Source organism: Triplophysa dalaica, chromosome 10 (genome assembly GCF_015846415.1).
Source record: "Triplophysa dalaica isolate WHDGS20190420 chromosome 10, ASM1584641v1, whole genome shotgun sequence".
Classification (NCBI taxonomy): domain Eukaryota; kingdom Metazoa; phylum Chordata; class Actinopteri; order Cypriniformes; family Nemacheilidae; genus Triplophysa; species Triplophysa dalaica.
In genome coordinates this window covers 6,350,094-6,368,727 of record NC_079551.1, presented here as the reverse complement: position 1 = coordinate 6,368,727, position 18,634 = coordinate 6,350,094, and the positions used below count along the sequence as shown (strand labels likewise).

Here is an 18,634-nt window from a genome sequence, read left to right as displayed (position 1 = left end):
AAAATGAAAGAGAAAAGGTTGAACTATGTTTAATATGCAAAATAATACATAAATAAAGACACTTACAGTAATTACAGTAAACGACCACTTATTGTGTTAATCGCACTTTTTAGAGTCTGAAACGTGTCGTGGTTTTGTTTTCGCTCCGCATTTTGTTGTTTTCCATAACGCAAGCTTTCATATGCGTGTATAAAAATAAACTTTAATTACAACCTTTTAACTAGGCAGCGATCCAATCTTTAACCGTATCAAACAGCATGGGTGAGAGAGACCTGCGCTGCCGCTCGTGTTTTTCTCCGGTCCACCTTAACAGCGCTCCTCCGACTTCATGATTTCCTGAAAACATTTCCAACCAATCACGCAGCGACAAGCTCACCTGCCTAGCGCTCTAGACCAAACCGACGCTTCCGATTGGTCGGCAAGTGGAAACTCTAGCGAATCAGCTGCTCGCACTGCTTGTTTGGAGCCACTAGAGAATGACAGCTCGAAAAAAATAAAAAAGGAAGAAGGAAAATTTGTTCAACTCACGCCATTGCCATCCGCCGTAGAGGATGAAAACTTTCGGAAACTTTTCGCACTCGTTTTAAGCCGCTTTCGGTGTACAGTAGTACCGAGGACACGACTTACACCCGACTTAAAAATACTCGCCAATGATTCTGTCAGTGTGAGAGGATTTACTAGTCGGACGGAGCTGCACGACGCACACTTTCATCGACATTTTAAAGGAAACGGAGGGGAATTATACGCTAGTCATATTTTAAAGACTCGCCTCACAGAGACCAGACAACCATGTCGGGTGGTATCGGCACATATGCGGTCAAAAAGCGGAAGAAGCCCGTTCAGAAAATGTGAGTATTTGTGGGAAGTCTCGCGTTCAAGTTCAAAGCGCGCCTGTCTCGTGCATCAAGGTTATATAGTCCGTGTAATAGAAACTTCGAGAGAACGCGTATTAAACGTTCATATCACAATGTGTCGATTCTCATACATTTGAACAATTAAAATAATACAATGTGTCATTTACATTTCCGTGGTGAAATATGTGCGTACTACGTCGTAAAACTCGGTTTAAGTCGTATTCGTGTGTGGTTTGTACAGAGAACGCTGTCGTAAAAGCGAAGTACACGGTTCTTGCAGTTAGTTTATACAATATATGTGAAATATACCAGCTGGACGTACAGTATCAATGTTTATTTTTGTCATGCTGGACATTACTCCCGCACACTCGTGGTCGTTGGCTGCCAAATGATTTTCCTTAGATATCCCTGAGGTGCTTTGGGACTTTCTGACGATTCTAAGAGCAGTTTCATTGTTTGCATCGCAAACAAAAGCGAATCTGACCCAGTTCTCGTACCGGGGGCTCCCAGACTTCGCCGGGACACCTTAAGATTCAGGCTTGGTGTGTATGGTTTTGGGTCTGGCATGGAAACAGTACTCTTGTATTAATCATAATCAAGTCGAGAGTTGGCGGCGCTCTCACGCGATGCTTACACGAGGGAGGGGTGAGCCGGGGGGAGTATGTTATTGTAATCTGATATAGGCCTTTTTCACATCATGAGAACAGAGTTTTTTTTTGCTTTTGACTTTTTTTTCCGCTCTCTCCCCCCTCCTCAAATTAACATATTTTTAAGTCACGCAAACTCTTACGCAACTGTTGTGGAGCGCTGCTTGAGGAGCGTGTGGGTGCTGTTTTTATGGATGTTCGTACGGTTTAGCAGGCAGAAAATGTTAGAGTTAAAAGTTTATTACATGCTAGATTCATGCTTAATGTGTTTGTCCGATTTCGAAGTCCTATTGTGCAGTCAGATCTTCGGTTTCCTGCATTACATAAATGTGCGATTTACATAGATGTATGAATTACAATTACAAGCAGCAATTGAAGATATGTGCATTTAACCCTCGGATGCATGACATCCCCAATTGACAATTTTTAGCATTCAGGCTTGCATACAAACTTCAATGATTATCTTTGACAGTTACCCACAATTATGCGTGACTGTCATCTTTGCTTCGCTTTGTTTTTATATGACGACACAAATTCGACATGCCAAACAAAAGTGGTGATTCACCTCTGGGATATCCACTGCTTTTCACTTTAAATAAGATTGGCAAAAAGTTGCCATCATTTTGTTATGGAAAAAAAGATGAAGGTTGTGTTAATCCTTTCTTCCTTTAATCATGCATCAATGGGGATTCGTGTAATTGCATTACTCGGTGCATTGTAGAAATGTATTGTATTGTCTGGTGTAATGGAGATATAATTGATTTAATCAAGCTGACTATTTAGATTATCAAAGTCATTTCTAAGTGTCATGTTAGGTAACATAGCTCTTTATTGTCACAATATTTGAATTCTATATAGGATGTGTAAGCAGCTGGGGCCTAATGTATAAATGCACAAATCAGGATTTATTAAAGTAAACTTGAATATGTGCACATTCCCTTTGACTAGTGTAGTTTTCTTGGTAATATTGTAGTTCTTTATTAACATGTTAGCGCTTTTATGGTTTATCTCACATATGCTGGGCAGACGTGGTTTGTGTAAAACAAATATACACCTTGCAAACGCTCTTCATAAGAGCACTGTGGCATAGAGTTTGTACCTGTTGACAGCGGCGTCGAGCCCACCCACTGGGTTGTGTGTATATTACGCCTGTCCTTGGCGCAGAAGAAGGGCGACCTTTGCCGGTATGTCCGCACTTCAGAATAGCTGCTATCCGGTAGGGTGGTGAAGTACTGGTAGAGCCAAACGTCTGCTTCTGACACAAAGAGGGTATTGAGAGGCTGTGTAACCGGACTCCTGGCTTCACACCGCGACTGCTGGAAGTTGGAATGTTGTAGAACAGTAGAACCTCTCTCTCTCTTTCTCTCCCCCCCCCAAAGAACCTTGTCAAGATTTCCTCACTCCTAATCTGTGCAAAAACACAGGCACGAGAAATGAACCAGCTCACCTTCTGCTGAAAACCTCAATTGCAGCTGGAGCTTCGACCGGGCGGGTTGTATTTAATGTCTGTGCAAAATGAAAGTTGTCCCTGTTTACAATACACGTTCCCGGTCTCGCTGTGCACAGTTCAGTGACACATGTAATATCAAAGAATTGCTCATTTTGAGTAGATTGTGTGAACAAGGGGAACGGTCTTAAAGGGACAGTTCACCTAAAGATAAAAATTCTCTCATCATTTACTTGCCCTCGTTGTTTTTCATAGTCGCAAGTCATTGAAGATCGCAGTGAAACCCTCAGGACTTTCTTGCCCCTGCAGAAGACTCAAAAAGAAAGGTTGGGCAAATTGTTAGTTAATGACAGCCTCAGTCCCCATTCACTTTCATTGTATGGAAAAAGCCAACATTCTTTAGAAGATTTGAAATCTTGTGCAATTCTGATGACAGATTTTGAGCATTTTTTTTCTTACATGGCACAATCTTGTCACGGCCATTCAGGGCATCCTTCACGTCGCTGTCACCTTAACGGGCTAGTTTTATTCACAAGCTTGCACAATTGACTTATACCAAACCCTGAGCACAAACAGATTTGACCTGAAACTCTTTAGTTGTAGGCTGCAATTTGAACTGAGCGCAAAATAAATACTAATTTGAAACCAGATTTTCTCATAAAAGTCCACTGAGTAAACAATAGTCAGATGGCTAGGACATTCATGACTGACTCATGAAACGTTGTTGTTCGGTGGTCTGTTTATTGAAGAAGTCAGAGAAACAGCTTACTTGACAAGGTCCCTACCATGATGTAAGCCAGTCGCATTCGCCCCGTCAAAGCGGCTTAGAAGAGGCATGTTTACTGCAGTGTGCCTTCGAGATGATTATTTTTGGCTGAGGACAGAGCCAGTACGCTTAAACTGGGCTTTGATGTGCGCTGAAAGCAATTTGGGTCAGCACCAACCCCTCCCTTACGGATTAGAGTTTCAGCCTCTTAGTCGGTTCAGATACCCACACATCTTGGCTTGAGGAAGGTGTGAGGAAAGCAGACGCTTTAGAATGACGGTCATGTGTTTCCGCGGTCAGCTTGGGAAATTTTACTAAGGATGATGACAGTATGAACCTGGTGACTTTTGGGCTGGGTGTGAAAATCGAATATTGGGACAGCCGTAGTGTTCTCAGAAATAAGGATGTTTCTATATAATGGTGGTGTAATCTTGTCTTGTGAATTTTCTAAATATCAGCCATCCCCGGCAGACCCTCTCGGTCACAACAACGTTGCTGTGGGATTCTTTGTATGCGCTCCATGAGAGCCAATTTTAATTCTACTTCCCCCCAACAAGTTTTTTTTTTATCCAAACCAGATGTGGTTGAGCTTCAGCTGAGTTTATCGGGTGGAAAACAACTGCGTTTGGCTGAATTCACTTTTTTTTCCATCTGATCTTAGATCTGTTTTCATGTAAGAGGCAACGTTGGGGCTTTGGTTGGGAGGGGGATGGCTTGAATTTGATGTAAATACCTGCATACAGCTTTCCAAGTGACCAGTTCTGACAGTGTGAAAAAATCAAACGGCTTTGTAGTAATGCACCATGAGACGTGTAGTAAAACTTGTATAAAAACTTTGAGAAAAAAGCATTCAGATTGTTCCTTCTCGTTGTCCTCCGTTAACCTTCTGAACAGCGCAATGCAGATGAAAAAAGCAGTTGAGCAACAACGAACGCTTTAAAACGGTCTTTCCAGTTGGGTGTTTTAAGGCTGATTGCAAAGTGTAAAACTAAAGTGAGAAAATAAACAAAGGTACATTTGAGAAACGAAGGAAGAGAAAACGAAGGGAGAGAAAGCATGACAGAATGCAGGGAGAGAAAAGAAGAACAAAGAGTGTAGTCTTGAGATGGTCCTTTGTGTATTGCAGGCGAGATGAGAAGCCGTGTTGCATGTTGGGACCTGCAGAAGGAAAACATTTGTGATGTCACACCTCATGTGGTTGGCCAGGGACGCTTGTGCACGAGAGCAGGGCAAAAGAGAGAGCGAGATTTTAGATGTTCCCTCACGGGTGATGTTCTTAATAAAAAAACTAGCCAACCTCCGCGACCACAGTAAATGGTGGGAGGTCTGCACAATCGGTTCCGAGGGCAGAAACTTGCATATTTACCCCGCTCCTACCGAGCAGATGTTATTCGCTCGGAATGTGAGGAGGAATGTTTAAGGGTTTAGCTCTCGGGTTGTATTTCCAGCAAGAGCAACAAAACAAAGACCAGTAGAACAAAGCCAGCATATTGGTAATTGCAAACATCATAGTGCTGAAAACAATTCATTATGTTCGGTAGGGGGTGATGCTTAGTTGGTTTGTTAGTACTGCTGGTTGAACTGTGTTGATGCATTATTTGGCCTTTGTTGATGGAGGCGGAGCTTGTAATTGAATGAAGACTGTTTACTTTGTGCCATAGAAGCTCCTATGAAGAAAAAACAACACCTCATATGTGATGAAGATATGCGTCACATTGTTATCCATCACTATTTGTCACTATTATCCATCAGAGAGCCCTCTATTCTTAGTTGATGTTTTCATGCATTGCATTACTTTTGCATTACAATATTTAAACTATATATTTCAAGGCATTTGGAAGGCACTTTGAGATTTCTGTGTTAATTGCTATAAAAGCTTAAACAGTTGTTGAGGGTATTCGGAAAAAGGGATAACTCTTACTCTCTCACTAAGACGATCAGATGCCGTATATACAAATCTGATGAGAAATCTAACAGTACAGTAGGTGAGCCAGTGCAAGGCTAACAAATGATGAACACCACCATTCCAAAGGCAAGGAAGGGGCTGAACGCGGTCTTTTGTCCCCGCAGGCCTTTTTTCTGAGGTTAGTTTTACTTTCTTTCTGGGAAAACATAATTAGCGTCCGGCTCGGGTGGCTAGAGTTACCGCTTCGACTGGCAGGCAATGAAAAGGCCGAAGAAGGTTGAGTTACAGACATAGTTTTGGAGACTATAATTCCAGTAAGACAGCTCATGCTTATATAACAGGTTTTATATCGAGGGCTGGACTGGACTCGAGCGCTAAATAAAATGATTTGTCTCTTACGTCATTGTTTTAAAATGTGGTGTCGTTTGAGTTTTTCATGTAACAGGTCTTGGATGTTGCCTTTTCTAAAATACACCAACTTTTCTAAAAGACATTAGTTCATCTACTTTCAAAACCATGTTTGGTCTAGTGCACTTTCAAAAGTCGACAAAAAATAAACCCCACGCCAAATAAAAAAAATGTTGATGAATCATCTTTATTATGGAAATCAAGTTTATTATGGAAACTGTAACTTTGGGTCTTTGCATACCAACCCACATCACTCATGAATCAAGCGATGATAAGCAAAGACCTATTAGACGCGTGTAATGCTTCAAGTATGCAGGAGAAAAGCCCTCTAAAGTGTTTCGTAATGCAGTTTTAAGCGTATAAATATTGACTACATCTCAATGTTTCCAAGCATTACATACATACCCTGAAACCAAGTTATTATTTGGTCTGTCTCTGTGTTTACAACATTCACAATAAATGGATAAATGACTAAATGTAAAACATTAGTTGTATCCTGGAGCTATTGAAATGCGTCTGGTAGAACAAGGCACAAAATTGAATTTTGAGAAAGGACCTTTTGAGGACATCTGTTATATTCAATTAGAAAGATTGGAGATGGCTGCCACTTCATGCCTGGCGCTGGTCTGGTTCCTGCATTTTAGTCAAAGAGTCAATGGAAAGTCTTCAGACTTTGTATAAATATTGTTTTGCTCTCATTAGCTTCCAGATTCTGATGATGGGAGTTATTTTTTCTTTTAGGCTAATAGACCTTTGGGTCTTAATTTGTTGTCGCATGGATGCGTTTGCCATTTTAATCTCTCACCTCATTCCCATAATGCAATGGGTTGTGATAAGAATGTTGGATAAGACGACGTATGGTAGCGTCGAAGATGTACTCATGAGATCAGGTCGAACATCTAAAGAAATGTTGACATATCACGGTCGCAAAGTTTAAAAAATAATTTTCCAGTCTTGGCCCTTAGCTCTGTTTGTACCAAAAAAGGATTTGTCAGTTCCGAATTTCTCTTATCATCCGTGTTGCATAAACAAATACCAGCTCTTTAAACTCTGTTTCTTTATGAGCTTGTCTTATGGACTCTTTCCAAACCATAAGGTCACCTGCGATCCTGAATATATGCAACTGGCAAGTTTATAATGTGCTAACAAGGCCCCACAAGTTTCGAAGTATTCATTTGTTTCTAAGCTATGAAAGAAACAATTAGCTTGTTTGCTCTACATTTTTTGTTACCTAGCTTCGGACAAAAGTGACACAGAATTCATAATTCGAGATCTAACCCAAGTTTTCATATATTTCGCTCTCCTCACAGCCCCAAGCCTCCTCCACCCGATGGAGTAAAATCCAACCCTTCCAAACGACACAGGGACCGCTTAAACGGCGAATTGGACAAGCTCACAAACCTGCTGCCCTTCTCTGAAGACGTCCGTGCCCGGCTAGACAAACTGTCAGTGCTCCGACTCAGCGTTGGATACCTGAAGGTTAAAAGCTTATTTAACGGTAAGATCAGCTTTATATAAACTTTATTTCCTTTATAGTTGTTTTGTGTCTTACTGTAACCACAAGTGTTTGTTTTTTTCTTTATCTTCAAAACCTTACTGGACTCCTTAAGCCACTTTACTTTTCAGCTGATGTCACCGAGGCCTGAAAAGGTGTTTCAACATCTGCCCTACTTTTTTTATTTTTTGATTGATGCTTTTATTTTTTCCTGTAAAAATCAAACTTCACTCAGAATTGTGTGTCATCGCTAAAGTAAAATGTGGTAAATGTTGTTCTTTTCAGATTTTAAACTGACGTGTTGCTTCAGGCAATTTTTAGCATACAGGTAGCAAACAGGAAGTGATGTAAACTGGGATTTAGCCGGGTGCATGTGCCGAATGTCAGATCGTGTGCTGTAACCGCTCGCCCACAACCGAGACTTCCGTGTCATTAGTACATCAGATGATTAACAGTTGCTCTTAAATACATAGCTTCATAATAAGGTTAATGTTGCAACGCAGGGTTGGTTGAGGTCCTTTTACCACATTAGAGGCATATAGTACCGAATAAGTGATTCCCTTTATCTCCCTTGATGGTTTTCCGGAAACCGAATGTGCGAAACCGCTTCACAGAATTATGATTCAGTCTCAGTTTGATGGCTTGATATTTCCCCCGTATTTTACGCATCTTGAGTAGTTCTGCTGACTTTGTTTGCATGAAGAAAGATTCATATCACATGCAAGATGTGACTGTAAACTTGTGACCTTAGCGAACGTTGTTTGTGTGAAACGTTTCTAGGGAGCTGAACGATCACATGTCGAGTCCCCTTTGGTTTCAAGTCCTTAACTTACTTGGTGCTTGTTTCGCTTTCATTTCGCCTTTTTTCTCGGGCTAAAAGGTTTCATAAAGGATTCTCACAGACATACATGAAAGGAATCAGGACCAGGTTCTCAGCGATAAGGGCCGTGCGCTGAGCGATAAGACTTCGCTCTTCCTGTTCCTAAGTTCTTCTTTCCAAATGATACATTCTGACTTTAGATCTTCAGCCAGAAGATACTTGTTTATTTACGTGTCTTGAGAAAATAGCCTCGCCAAAACATCTCACGATGACCTCGTGGACTGGTGGAACCAGATGGTTACTTAGAATAATATGAAGGGGAAACTTCTCGATGGAAGTAATTCTCAGAGCAAAGCTGTTTGTATTGCAGAAAGTGTAAATGTGTTTGTTTTGCAAATCTTGTCCGATTTCAAGAGCTTCAAAGTAGTTTTATTGGTAATGGCTGTGGCAAATTTTGAGCCGCTCCGATATTGCTTTGACATTTTCAAATTCAGCTAAACCGCGTAACACACGTACAGAGAGGGAAAGTGGGCCAAAGGACGTGTGTTGGCGTCCTCTGCTATCGCTCCTTGACGATTACAAATCAAAAGGAGACGTATTGCTTTTCAGGATTTGGTTTTCCCTGTCATATAACCTTTGAGTTAGTTATTAACATACAATATCTGTCTATAGACTTTGATTTTTACCAGTGAACATTGTCAGGCGTAGACAGCCCTTGGTTCTAATTTGTTTACCTTAAAATCTTTAACATCTTTCTTCAAGACGTGTCCACGCTGACCTTTCGTCACGAACCCGTTGTCAGGTCAGGGCGTTTTATCTTTGGTTCCCTTATCTCATTTTTGCACCTGATAATGGCAGCAAGCATGTGTCTCGAACAGTTTGCCGACTAAGCATGGCAGCTATGAAATCTATGCATAGAATTCCATTGTCAAAAGAGATAGGGTGTTTCAAGTCATCATGGCACCATCAGAGGGCAGGGAGGACAAGCAGGCACGGTTTGGCGTGAAAAGTGCTGAATCAGTCGACACGGAGTTCCTGGCACCATCCCGGAGCCCCCGTTGTGTTCAGTCATGCTAAGACCGTTTGAACACATTCAAACACAGCCTGCTTAATCCAAATTGGGGTAATTCCCTCTTCTCTCGAATCGCTGTTTATAAAAGACTATGTGTGTGCGGGACAAAAGCGTTACCTGGTGTCATATCAAAGGTCTCCTGTAATAGTTTCACTGACTCAAACTTCCCTTTCCTTTGGGGAACTAGCTGTGCATTGTGTGGACATCATCATGTCTTTTCCTCCACCTTTTACATTTCACTTCTGATTCAAATAAACAGCCCACCAAAGGCTCGGCAGAGACTCAAACGTGCCAGCCTACTGCCCCCCAGCTAAGCTTCCTTTTATTGTTTGTCTAAAATAGCAGTAATTACAATCACGCACTTTTGGAAGAGTACAAGAGAAAAGAAACGGCATGAGAAAGATAGACGTGGTTATTTTCGACCTACTCTCAAGATTCACAGCTGCGTTTAGCACTTGTCGCTTTTGAAAGACTGGCGTGAAAGAAAATCTTGTAAAATGTCTTTGGGTATTTATTTGTGTGAAGAACTTGCCTAGTTACCAAAAGTGTGAAGTCTAGACGCGCGACGTATGGGATGAGACTGTAGACCAACGTCTGGGCGACACAAATAGATGTATATAATAAAACAGGAAACGCAAAGCATTGTGGTAAGAGAGAGGTGGTATACATTGGAAACATTTTTTAGACACGATGTACAGACACAGACGGTCTCGCCAAATGTCTTATTTCCTTTTGTGTCGCATTCATGCGTTGCTCTTTGTTTTCAACTTCTTATTGGATTTGAAGTGTAGTTTTACATTAGTCTTTACATTGGACTGCATTGGATCATTTCATTTGCTTTCTGTAAGTAATTACAGTAATATCAGGAAAGAGCATGTCACTCTTTTTGGGGTGCTCACAGTTGGCCCATACCAAGCTATTTTCAGTTCTTCTTCAACAGTATTAACTTGGGTACTGAGTAGACGTGGGTACTGTATCTCTTTTATCAGCAGGGCTATTTTCGTCACGGAGAGAGAGGCGTGCCCAGGGATACGAATTCTTCTCCGTCTGACTTCTGGCAGGTCATACACCCCACCAGAGAATGGATTCTGTTGTTGGCATCATCTCGTTGTACAGACTGAAAGATTTGGACGGTTGCGATGAGAAAAACCGCAGGATTGGGTCCCACGCCGGGGTGCACAAACGTGGCATTGTCTGAGCTTCGCTCCCAGCGTTCACTTGGGCCGGGACAGCATGGGGTGTTGATGAGGGTCAGGTCTGGAGGAGAAACCGCACAGAACCGTCATTGTCTGAAATGTAACGTGGTGTGTCACTAGTCTGGGTCATATTTGACCTTAGGGAAGATTTGGTTGGATTCAAAAGGAATGCTACGCCACGAAACGGAAAAAAATATGGTTATTTGTTGATTGTGTGAGCTTCAGGTTTTTTCTGCATCTTATCTAGGGAGGGATCACCACGTTCCTGACGGTAAATGGATGGCAGGGTGAGGGTTGCAGGGCTGAGGGAAGCATTCTGAGCCCTGAGGCATTAAGGCACGCCATGGCGGCGCTGCAGGTGGGGGATTGAAAGGAAGATTGAAAATGTACTTTTGTTTAATTTTCTTTTAAAAAGGTAAGAGCTGGCAAAATGGTCATGTAGACATTTCTGTCAATGAAAGTTGTCTTGTTTGCACTAATCCAGGACAAAAAAAACCTTTTCACCATAACGTTAAGCAAAAACTGGTTGTAGTGCTTTAACTTTTTTATAAATAATTTTTTTTTTTCAATTTGTTTCGATAACCTTGCTTCAGAGCTGATTCTGAAAACGAAAAGAAGCGCTTCTCTGCACCTAAATATTCAAGTCGGACCTCCAGCGCTAAAACGCTCAATTACACTTTTGAGGCCATGAAAGCAACATCCACCATTGTCCTCCTTGAGGTTTTACTTTCCCTGCCCTTATTTGTTTTTGTTTGGATTTTTTTCTGTCTCCTATTGTCCTCGGTCATAAGAGTTCGCTTGCCCTTTCCTTTGTTGACGGGACAAGACCGATGTACTCGGAACGTCAATATTTGTGTTGGCGTGAATCAATGGAGGCCGACACCAGAGGCTTTGGAAAGTAAGAACAGAGAAAGTAAGGATGTGCCGTTTTCTGCTACCCTCACCGACGGATGACCCGACCCGCCACGTCTCTGAATGCTTTTTTTTAAACCTTTGATGTGTCGTTTATTCATCAGTCTCGCTGCTAAACAACAAAACCCAGCAGGGGTCCGAGCTTGTGCGTGCGCAGGTTTACATGACGCCTGGTTACTTTGATGTATTAGTTTAGGAGACAAATGCATTTATCTTGTTTTTACAGGCACGATTCAACTCAACTAGCATATTCTTCTTTGAAGTTTATCTTGCAAACCACATTATTAAGGGACCAGTAATGAGATGTCTATTGAAACATAACATGTTGCATACAGGGCTGTATTCAGATAGATTGAGCTTTTTTCTACATCCAGATTGCTGAGACACTCACTTGAAATAACTTTATAATAAGGCTTCGCCCGAGGAAATTTCTCATACAGATGATTCTGACTCTATTTATAGCCTGGCACACAAAACCTCTATCACCCAGTTGTGCTCCTATGCAAACCAGGTCGCCCACTAATGTGAAACCTGCTTTTTCATCATTCAAATCCACCACTTCACTTTTTTGACTCATGGTTTAGATAAACATCTTTCGAAAGTCTGAAACGCAGCCAACTATGGCAACCGTTATTAGCTTGTCTAGCACAACCACACGTGGTTAAAACTGTTTTTGTATGTCTGCTGGAGAAAGAGAACCAGTAGGTATGTGAAACTAATCCAGAGGGGCTCTCGCAATGTTAAAAACAACAACCACAGCAGTGTCGCCCCACACTTCGGGCGGCGATAGCATCAACAATCGTGCAAATCAGCAACCAGAGACCAAGCTTTTAAGATCCTCGCAGTCACAACACAGAAACTGGCAACTCAAGTGGAGACAGGCCCGAGAACGATAAAGAGCCAGCATAACTTCATTCCCACTTTTGCGAGAAGGTTTGAGAGAAACCTAACCCTGGTATACATTTGAAATGAACAAAGCTTGTAAGTCATTCACCTGGCACCACATACTTGTATTGTGGTGAGCAAAGAAATACAAAAGCTCTTCCGTGACATCTTTGAGTCATCCATGTTTTAGCGGCTATGAGCAATCTCCTAATTCCAGGTTGTAGCGTTCTTCAAACAGACTACATCATGCAGACGCACTCCCTCATTTTACTCGTGCGGGATGTGCATGTCACCAAACGGTTTGTTTTCTTCGTAGTGTGCATGAAACTATGAATCACTCGGTCAGGTTAGATCCTCAAGCAGATGTTGAGGGTGAACGCTCGCTGGCTTGCGGCTGCTACTTGCCTCATTCAGATTTTTAGTTTGTGTTATTTCCCGCTGAAACGCGCTTGTGCACAGCAGGATTGGAAAGGTTTCAGTATAAGGGAACCAAAGTTAGAGTGGAAGTGACTGGGACCTTGAAAGCGCTGGGAAATAAATCACGAGTCATCTCCTGTCTGTTAGTCATTCATGATAAATGAAATGCTAACACGAATAGGAAACGGCAAAAACTAAGTCGGTTGTTCTTTTTATAGGGGTGTATTGATTCAATTGGCTTGCTATTTGATGCAATATGTGATAATGGTATTTTAATCTAAATTAACGTTAAACAAGTTTAAATAAACCTTCTGGATGTATTTATAAAAAAATTACTGAAAATAGAAGAACTGAAATTCTAAGAAAAAACTTCAAGTAGTAAACATATTTGTACCAAATTTAAAAACATAAAATGTTACATATGAACGTGTTTGTCCACATTGAGACTGGTTTAAAAGTTAGGGTTTTTTTCGAAGTGTCGTGATCGCCTCGGGCAGTGATGGCGGATTCAGAAAAAGAGCCAATGACAGGTTTTATTTATCTTAATCCTGAACTTTGATGTTCTTACACATGTGTTGGAACATGTTTTGTTGGATCTCTTGGCGTCTTAACCAAGTGAAACCTGTTAAACGTGTTACTTAATTTCCTCTGTGTACACAGGAAGTACTCTGTGTTCAGAATGAGAGAAGGGAAGAGTGCAAGAGAAAGAGTTTTTTTAGAAACTCATCTAAAATTCTATCGCAGAAAAATATACATGGTCTTTATATCCTTTGTAGCCTTAGTGGTTTCATGGTACAGTAATTGTTTCATAATGTATTTTGATTTATACCATGGGACTGAAACTGTGTTTGCAAGATACTTACAGGTACTTCCATGAATGCCATACTGTCTCCAGAAATCGTGGTATTATATATTTACAAGATACTGCAGTAGTACCGTGGAGGTTTTTTGATTAGCAGGATTATGGCAACAGATACTGCATACCAGTCCAAGTTCAATATTTGTTTCCCGACCGTTCTGTTCTCCTCAAGGGAAGAACTGCCTGAAGGGAAATGTCGGTTTCTGAGGCGGTTTGCCATACATCTGCACTCGTCAATCCACAACTTATCCTTTTTCTCACCTGTAAACTACCTTCACACTCATCCAGCTGTGATCTATATCCAAAAGATATGTGTTGTCTTTAGGGTTAGTACACCTACAAAACATTTCCATGGTATTTTTATTATACCATATTTTGTTGGATGACAATCCACCTGTGCCCATTATAAAGTCTATAAAGGACATGCATCAAAGTGTATTAGTATCTGATACCATTATTTTTGCGAGTTTTATGGTAAATAGCATTTAAAGGGTTTATGGAAGACTGAGAGGTTTTTATCAGTGACTAAAGTAACCCACCTCACGTTAAGATGATGCATAAATGTTGATGTTGACAGTGAAGGGGAAAGAGACAGAAATAGAGGCAGATATATGAGTGGTTGAGAAAGGTGAGAAAGGAAGAGGCAGTCTTTTGTTGGAGGTTTATGATCAGCATTATCTAGAGTTCAGAGAAGGAAAAAGCTGTTTCCTTGACGCTCTTCCACTTTGGCTTGAAGTACGATCGAGACATTTCATAAGTTCGCTAGTTCTCTTTCATTACTGTTCTATAGTAACTCGCAAAAATTGAGGAAGTGATTCTTGAGTTGCAGAAACAAAACTATTTCAGTGCAATAGAGAAGCTAATATTTTCTTGGTGGTTACCTTACAAGGATACCGCTTCCATTGAGCAACAGGTTTTTTTTTGCCTACTTGTTTGCTTATCATTCGGTGAAAAGCACCTGATTACTTGGGTTACTGATTATAACATTATCTCTAAAGCTGTTTGGAAACTTGAACTTGAAACTTGCACTTAAACACTAAATGATTTTTAGTGTACACTTGGGTAAACTATGAAAAATTTAAACCTTTAAGTTTAAAGATTTGCTTATAATATTTTTTAAGATCACAATCCTCTCCATCTTGTAATCATAGCCAGCTTTTTGTTTAAGCGGCGAAAGATGAAATAGATTCATTCCTGTATGTCATTGAAAAATGACACTCGGCTCTCAACAACAAACAAAAAAAGAGCACCTTAGCGTGAGGAGTGTTAACAAGAAGGAAGAAAGAAGGGGGGAAAAAGCCAAGTGCGAGAACAATATCAGCATTGTAAGACAAGACCGATAAAGAAAGCCCTGCGGGCGCGAGCAGTTTTCTTTGGACCCCGACACCGTTTCCCGTCCGCGCAGACTCGAGAGGTCACTGGACGCCCGTCACACTGCAGTCTTCCTCTCAAGGCTCTTTTCCGTTCTTTCCTCTGCCTTTCTCACCCTTCGCCTTGTTTTCGCCGTCTAATGAGCGTTGTATCATTTCACATTTTGGCCTTGCTGCAAAGCACACAGGAAGAGATAGGCTTGATTTCCTGTTTACAGACGGCGACAAATTGTGTGCGTTTTGTAAGGTTGGTACACCAAGTTAGTGTGTCAGTTCATATCTGGTGGTGAAAAGTGTGTTTTAAGGTGAACGTTTAGACCTGTGTGTGTTGATTATGTGACTTGCGTTAGTTGTGTATGTGAACAGGAAACTATGGGTGTGTGACTGCGCAAGCGCTCTCAGGACGTCTGGTGTGTGTGTGTGTTTTCTGTTGGCAGTAAAGCGTCTCAGGGGAGGCAGGGCTTGCGTGAGAGCACTGCTGCAGATCTGTCAGTGAGAAAAGAGCTGCTCAAGGTCTGGCGGAGTCTATGTGTGTGTGTCTGCGGCGAGCTCTGATTGTTCCCCCCCAAAGGGAGGGAGGCAGGGTTAAGCCAGTCCCGTCTGTCAGCATGGAGCTGCCGATCATGTATGTGTGTAAATGTCCCGTGTTTATGGAGGGGGGGCTGCGGAAGGCGAGGGATTGCGGACCGTTTCAAAGCATGGAGCTCGGTTTGCCTTCTCTTTAGAGATCAGTGTGAAATGTGTGTTTGCAGGGTCCGAAATGATCACACCTGCTGATGACGGGTGAATTAAAATATTTTGAAGGGTCTAGCGCATTATATTTTGCATTGTAATATATTTTTTATCTATTTCTCTGAAAAAATGCATGCCAATATGAAAGCCAATATTTTATTCTGTTCAAAATTCTGTAGTGCTTTTGACAATTTGGCATTTTACATAATTATACATAGCTTTTAATAAGTAATAAAATGAATTTGATCATTTTGGATCATTTTGTTTGTAAAGATTGCTGTCCGTATGTAGGCATGAGAATAAGTGTGTGTGTTTCCTTGCCGTTTTCTGTTCTCACTCTCACAGCAGGATTGTCCAAACTTCCCGTTTTCTTAGGACTCCACACACACATCCAGGATGCTTCAATCTAATGAAAACATGTCTGGATCTCCACAAACAATAGAAAAAGCAAGAAATTATATTTTCCTTAAAGTTTGTATGTCAGTTTTCCCTGACCATTGGAAAATGAGGAAGCACGTTCAGGAAACTGAAAAAAAAACTGTGGTTCTATTTAGGGGCACAAGATTTATTTATATTAATAAATAAAGATATAACATTAATTTAATTATATAATAATTGTACCATTTGAGTACATCCCCCATATTCCAAATTCACATTAGTAATTGTGTATGGACATTTTACAGTTTAAAGATATTTTATTTATTATATATATATATATATATATATATATATATATATATATATATATTTAATCAATGTATTATTTTGATTATTATTCAGAATGCCCATTCCCATTAGATTGGACCTGTAGGTAAATTAGATAAGTACAACAAATTACTCTTTTCTGTGTTTCCTTCCCTTTATTTATTATTTGGGGATGAATGTGACAGTTTATTTCACGTCGAATGGCCAAACATGTTTTGCATGGCAGCATTCGAAGGCTTTGATCCGATGGTGTAAAGTCATAAAAGCTCTTTTGTATTAGTCCTGCCAAACAATGCCGTGGCCAAGTCACTGACTCACCGACTGACTGACTCATTCATCATCCAACAGTTCCTCTGTAGGATAGTTTAGTAATCTGATCATTTCCTGCTCTTTGGTGTAATGCAGAACCAGTCAATAAGGTCATAAACAATTGAGCCAAGAGGTGTGCACAGTATGTGTATAATGTGGTAAAATCTTTAGTTTCAAAACTTGATTTTTACATTTTGTGAAGAAATTGTAATAAGGGTTTTGGGTGGTTGCTAGGGTGATGCCATGTGATTTTCTAAGGTGTCTTGATAGAGTATTTCTGTGCTTGTGCGGTGGTTGGTCAAGATCAAAACCTCAAGTTTCTATAATATTGGAAGACATGGCTTTTTATCAAATGAGCAACAACGATGGTACCTCAAGAATGAATAATTATTGATATGACAACTTGTTTTTTTCAGTGTTATGTGATAGGGGCCCCCCACTTTATAGACATTTTTTAGGCCATGTGTGTTCTTGCACCATCGCATTAAAGATAATGAAGTTTCACTTTTCAGAAAAACTAGTGCTTTGATAAAACCATGAAACAAGGTTGAAACCCAGAACTATCAAAAAGGCCTCTGACCTCAATCCAACCCGACAGTTCATGAACAGCCGTGTCAATACGTTTATAATTTACATGTTTTTGTTAGAAATTTTTGTTCTCTTTCGTCCTTTCTCACAGTTCTTGCGTTTGCAGGCACATAAATTACCTCCTGTTCTCGGCACGTCAAGCTCTCACCAAAGTCGTGGTGACAGTAACTGACAATCAAGAATTCGTCTCCATCATGAAGGGAACGGATGAGGCATTCGCCTTATGTCTTTGTTATCTAACATTCTTTGTGTCGAAGACACTTCACAAACCTATCTTGACTTAATCAGTGAAAACTGGGTTGGTCTGTGTGAAGTTGTTATTGTCGCAGAACAGAAAGGCAGAATTAACATATCGTCATTCTTTTAATGCTGGGGAAGAAAAAGAAACCAATATTTTAACCAGTAACCCCAAACCAAAAGCCTTCTCCTACACCTCAAGCCAATTGGTTGACTTCAAACCCCAAGCCAAGCGGCTACATGCACGCAGGTTATGCTTACGCAACATGGTGTGAATGAGTACTAAGCATGGCTAAATGGTGTTTTGTTTACAGTTGCGCCTACAACGGTGTGCACACTGGGTCTTCCCCGAAAATGTCACTTGACCTAATTTAAGTACTCAAACTAAAGTTTTGTCAATAGAGCAGACAGGGTTACGAATCGACAACTGGTTTTAGATTTTAAGATGATGCCTCTTTAAATTATAAACCACTTTAAGAACAATTGAAACCAGAAAAGGTTAGATTCCATACTATTCCCATCTTTACACTCAGTTAATCTTTTACAGGCCATCCACCTTCCTGTTCGGGCCTCCTATCCTTTTCCGTTTTGGCTTTCTTCCCAAATCCCATTGGTTCCGCGGTAATACGCTTTACCCATCGCTCTCCGAAGCAGGTGCACTTGGTGGCCATCTACCCCCTTCCCAACCCCCAGTGACACCTTAAATCCAGCGAGGGGCAAAAAGCTCTGCTAGCGATTGTGTCGCGATTACACAAGCCTCACATTGTGGTGCTGTTTTTGGTCCGAGGGCACGGCAAGCCTGTACGAGCAGTTTTCCAACAAGTCTGGTCGGGGGCTCCTGCAGCTGCCCGCTTTCATGTGCTGGCCTGAGGTATGTAAACAGGATACCCTGAGCCGCACACAGAGGAAAGAAAGGGAAGGCATCACGGTAAACTTAACGACAAAAAACGGTAGAGAGAAAGAATTGCCCTGATGTTTAGTGTCTTACTGAAAACCAAGCTTCAAGTTC

The 18,634-nt window shown here is 41.0% G+C and overlaps 1 protein-coding gene across 1 annotated transcript in view; it reads left to right on the top strand.

Moving 5' to 3' along the window:
* Positions 1–245: 245 nt before the first annotated feature.
* The window catches only part of ahr2 (aryl hydrocarbon receptor 2), a 45,813-nt gene continuing 27,424 nt past the window's right edge, over positions 246–18,634 (top strand). Inside the window, exons 1-2 of the mRNA XM_056757992.1 lie at positions 246–848; positions 7,339–7,526. Of these exons, the coding sequence (XP_056613970.1) occupies positions 790–848; positions 7,339–7,526 (247 nt within the window). The 5' untranslated portion in view covers positions 246–789. The remainder of the gene's footprint in view (positions 849–7,338; positions 7,527–18,634) is intronic.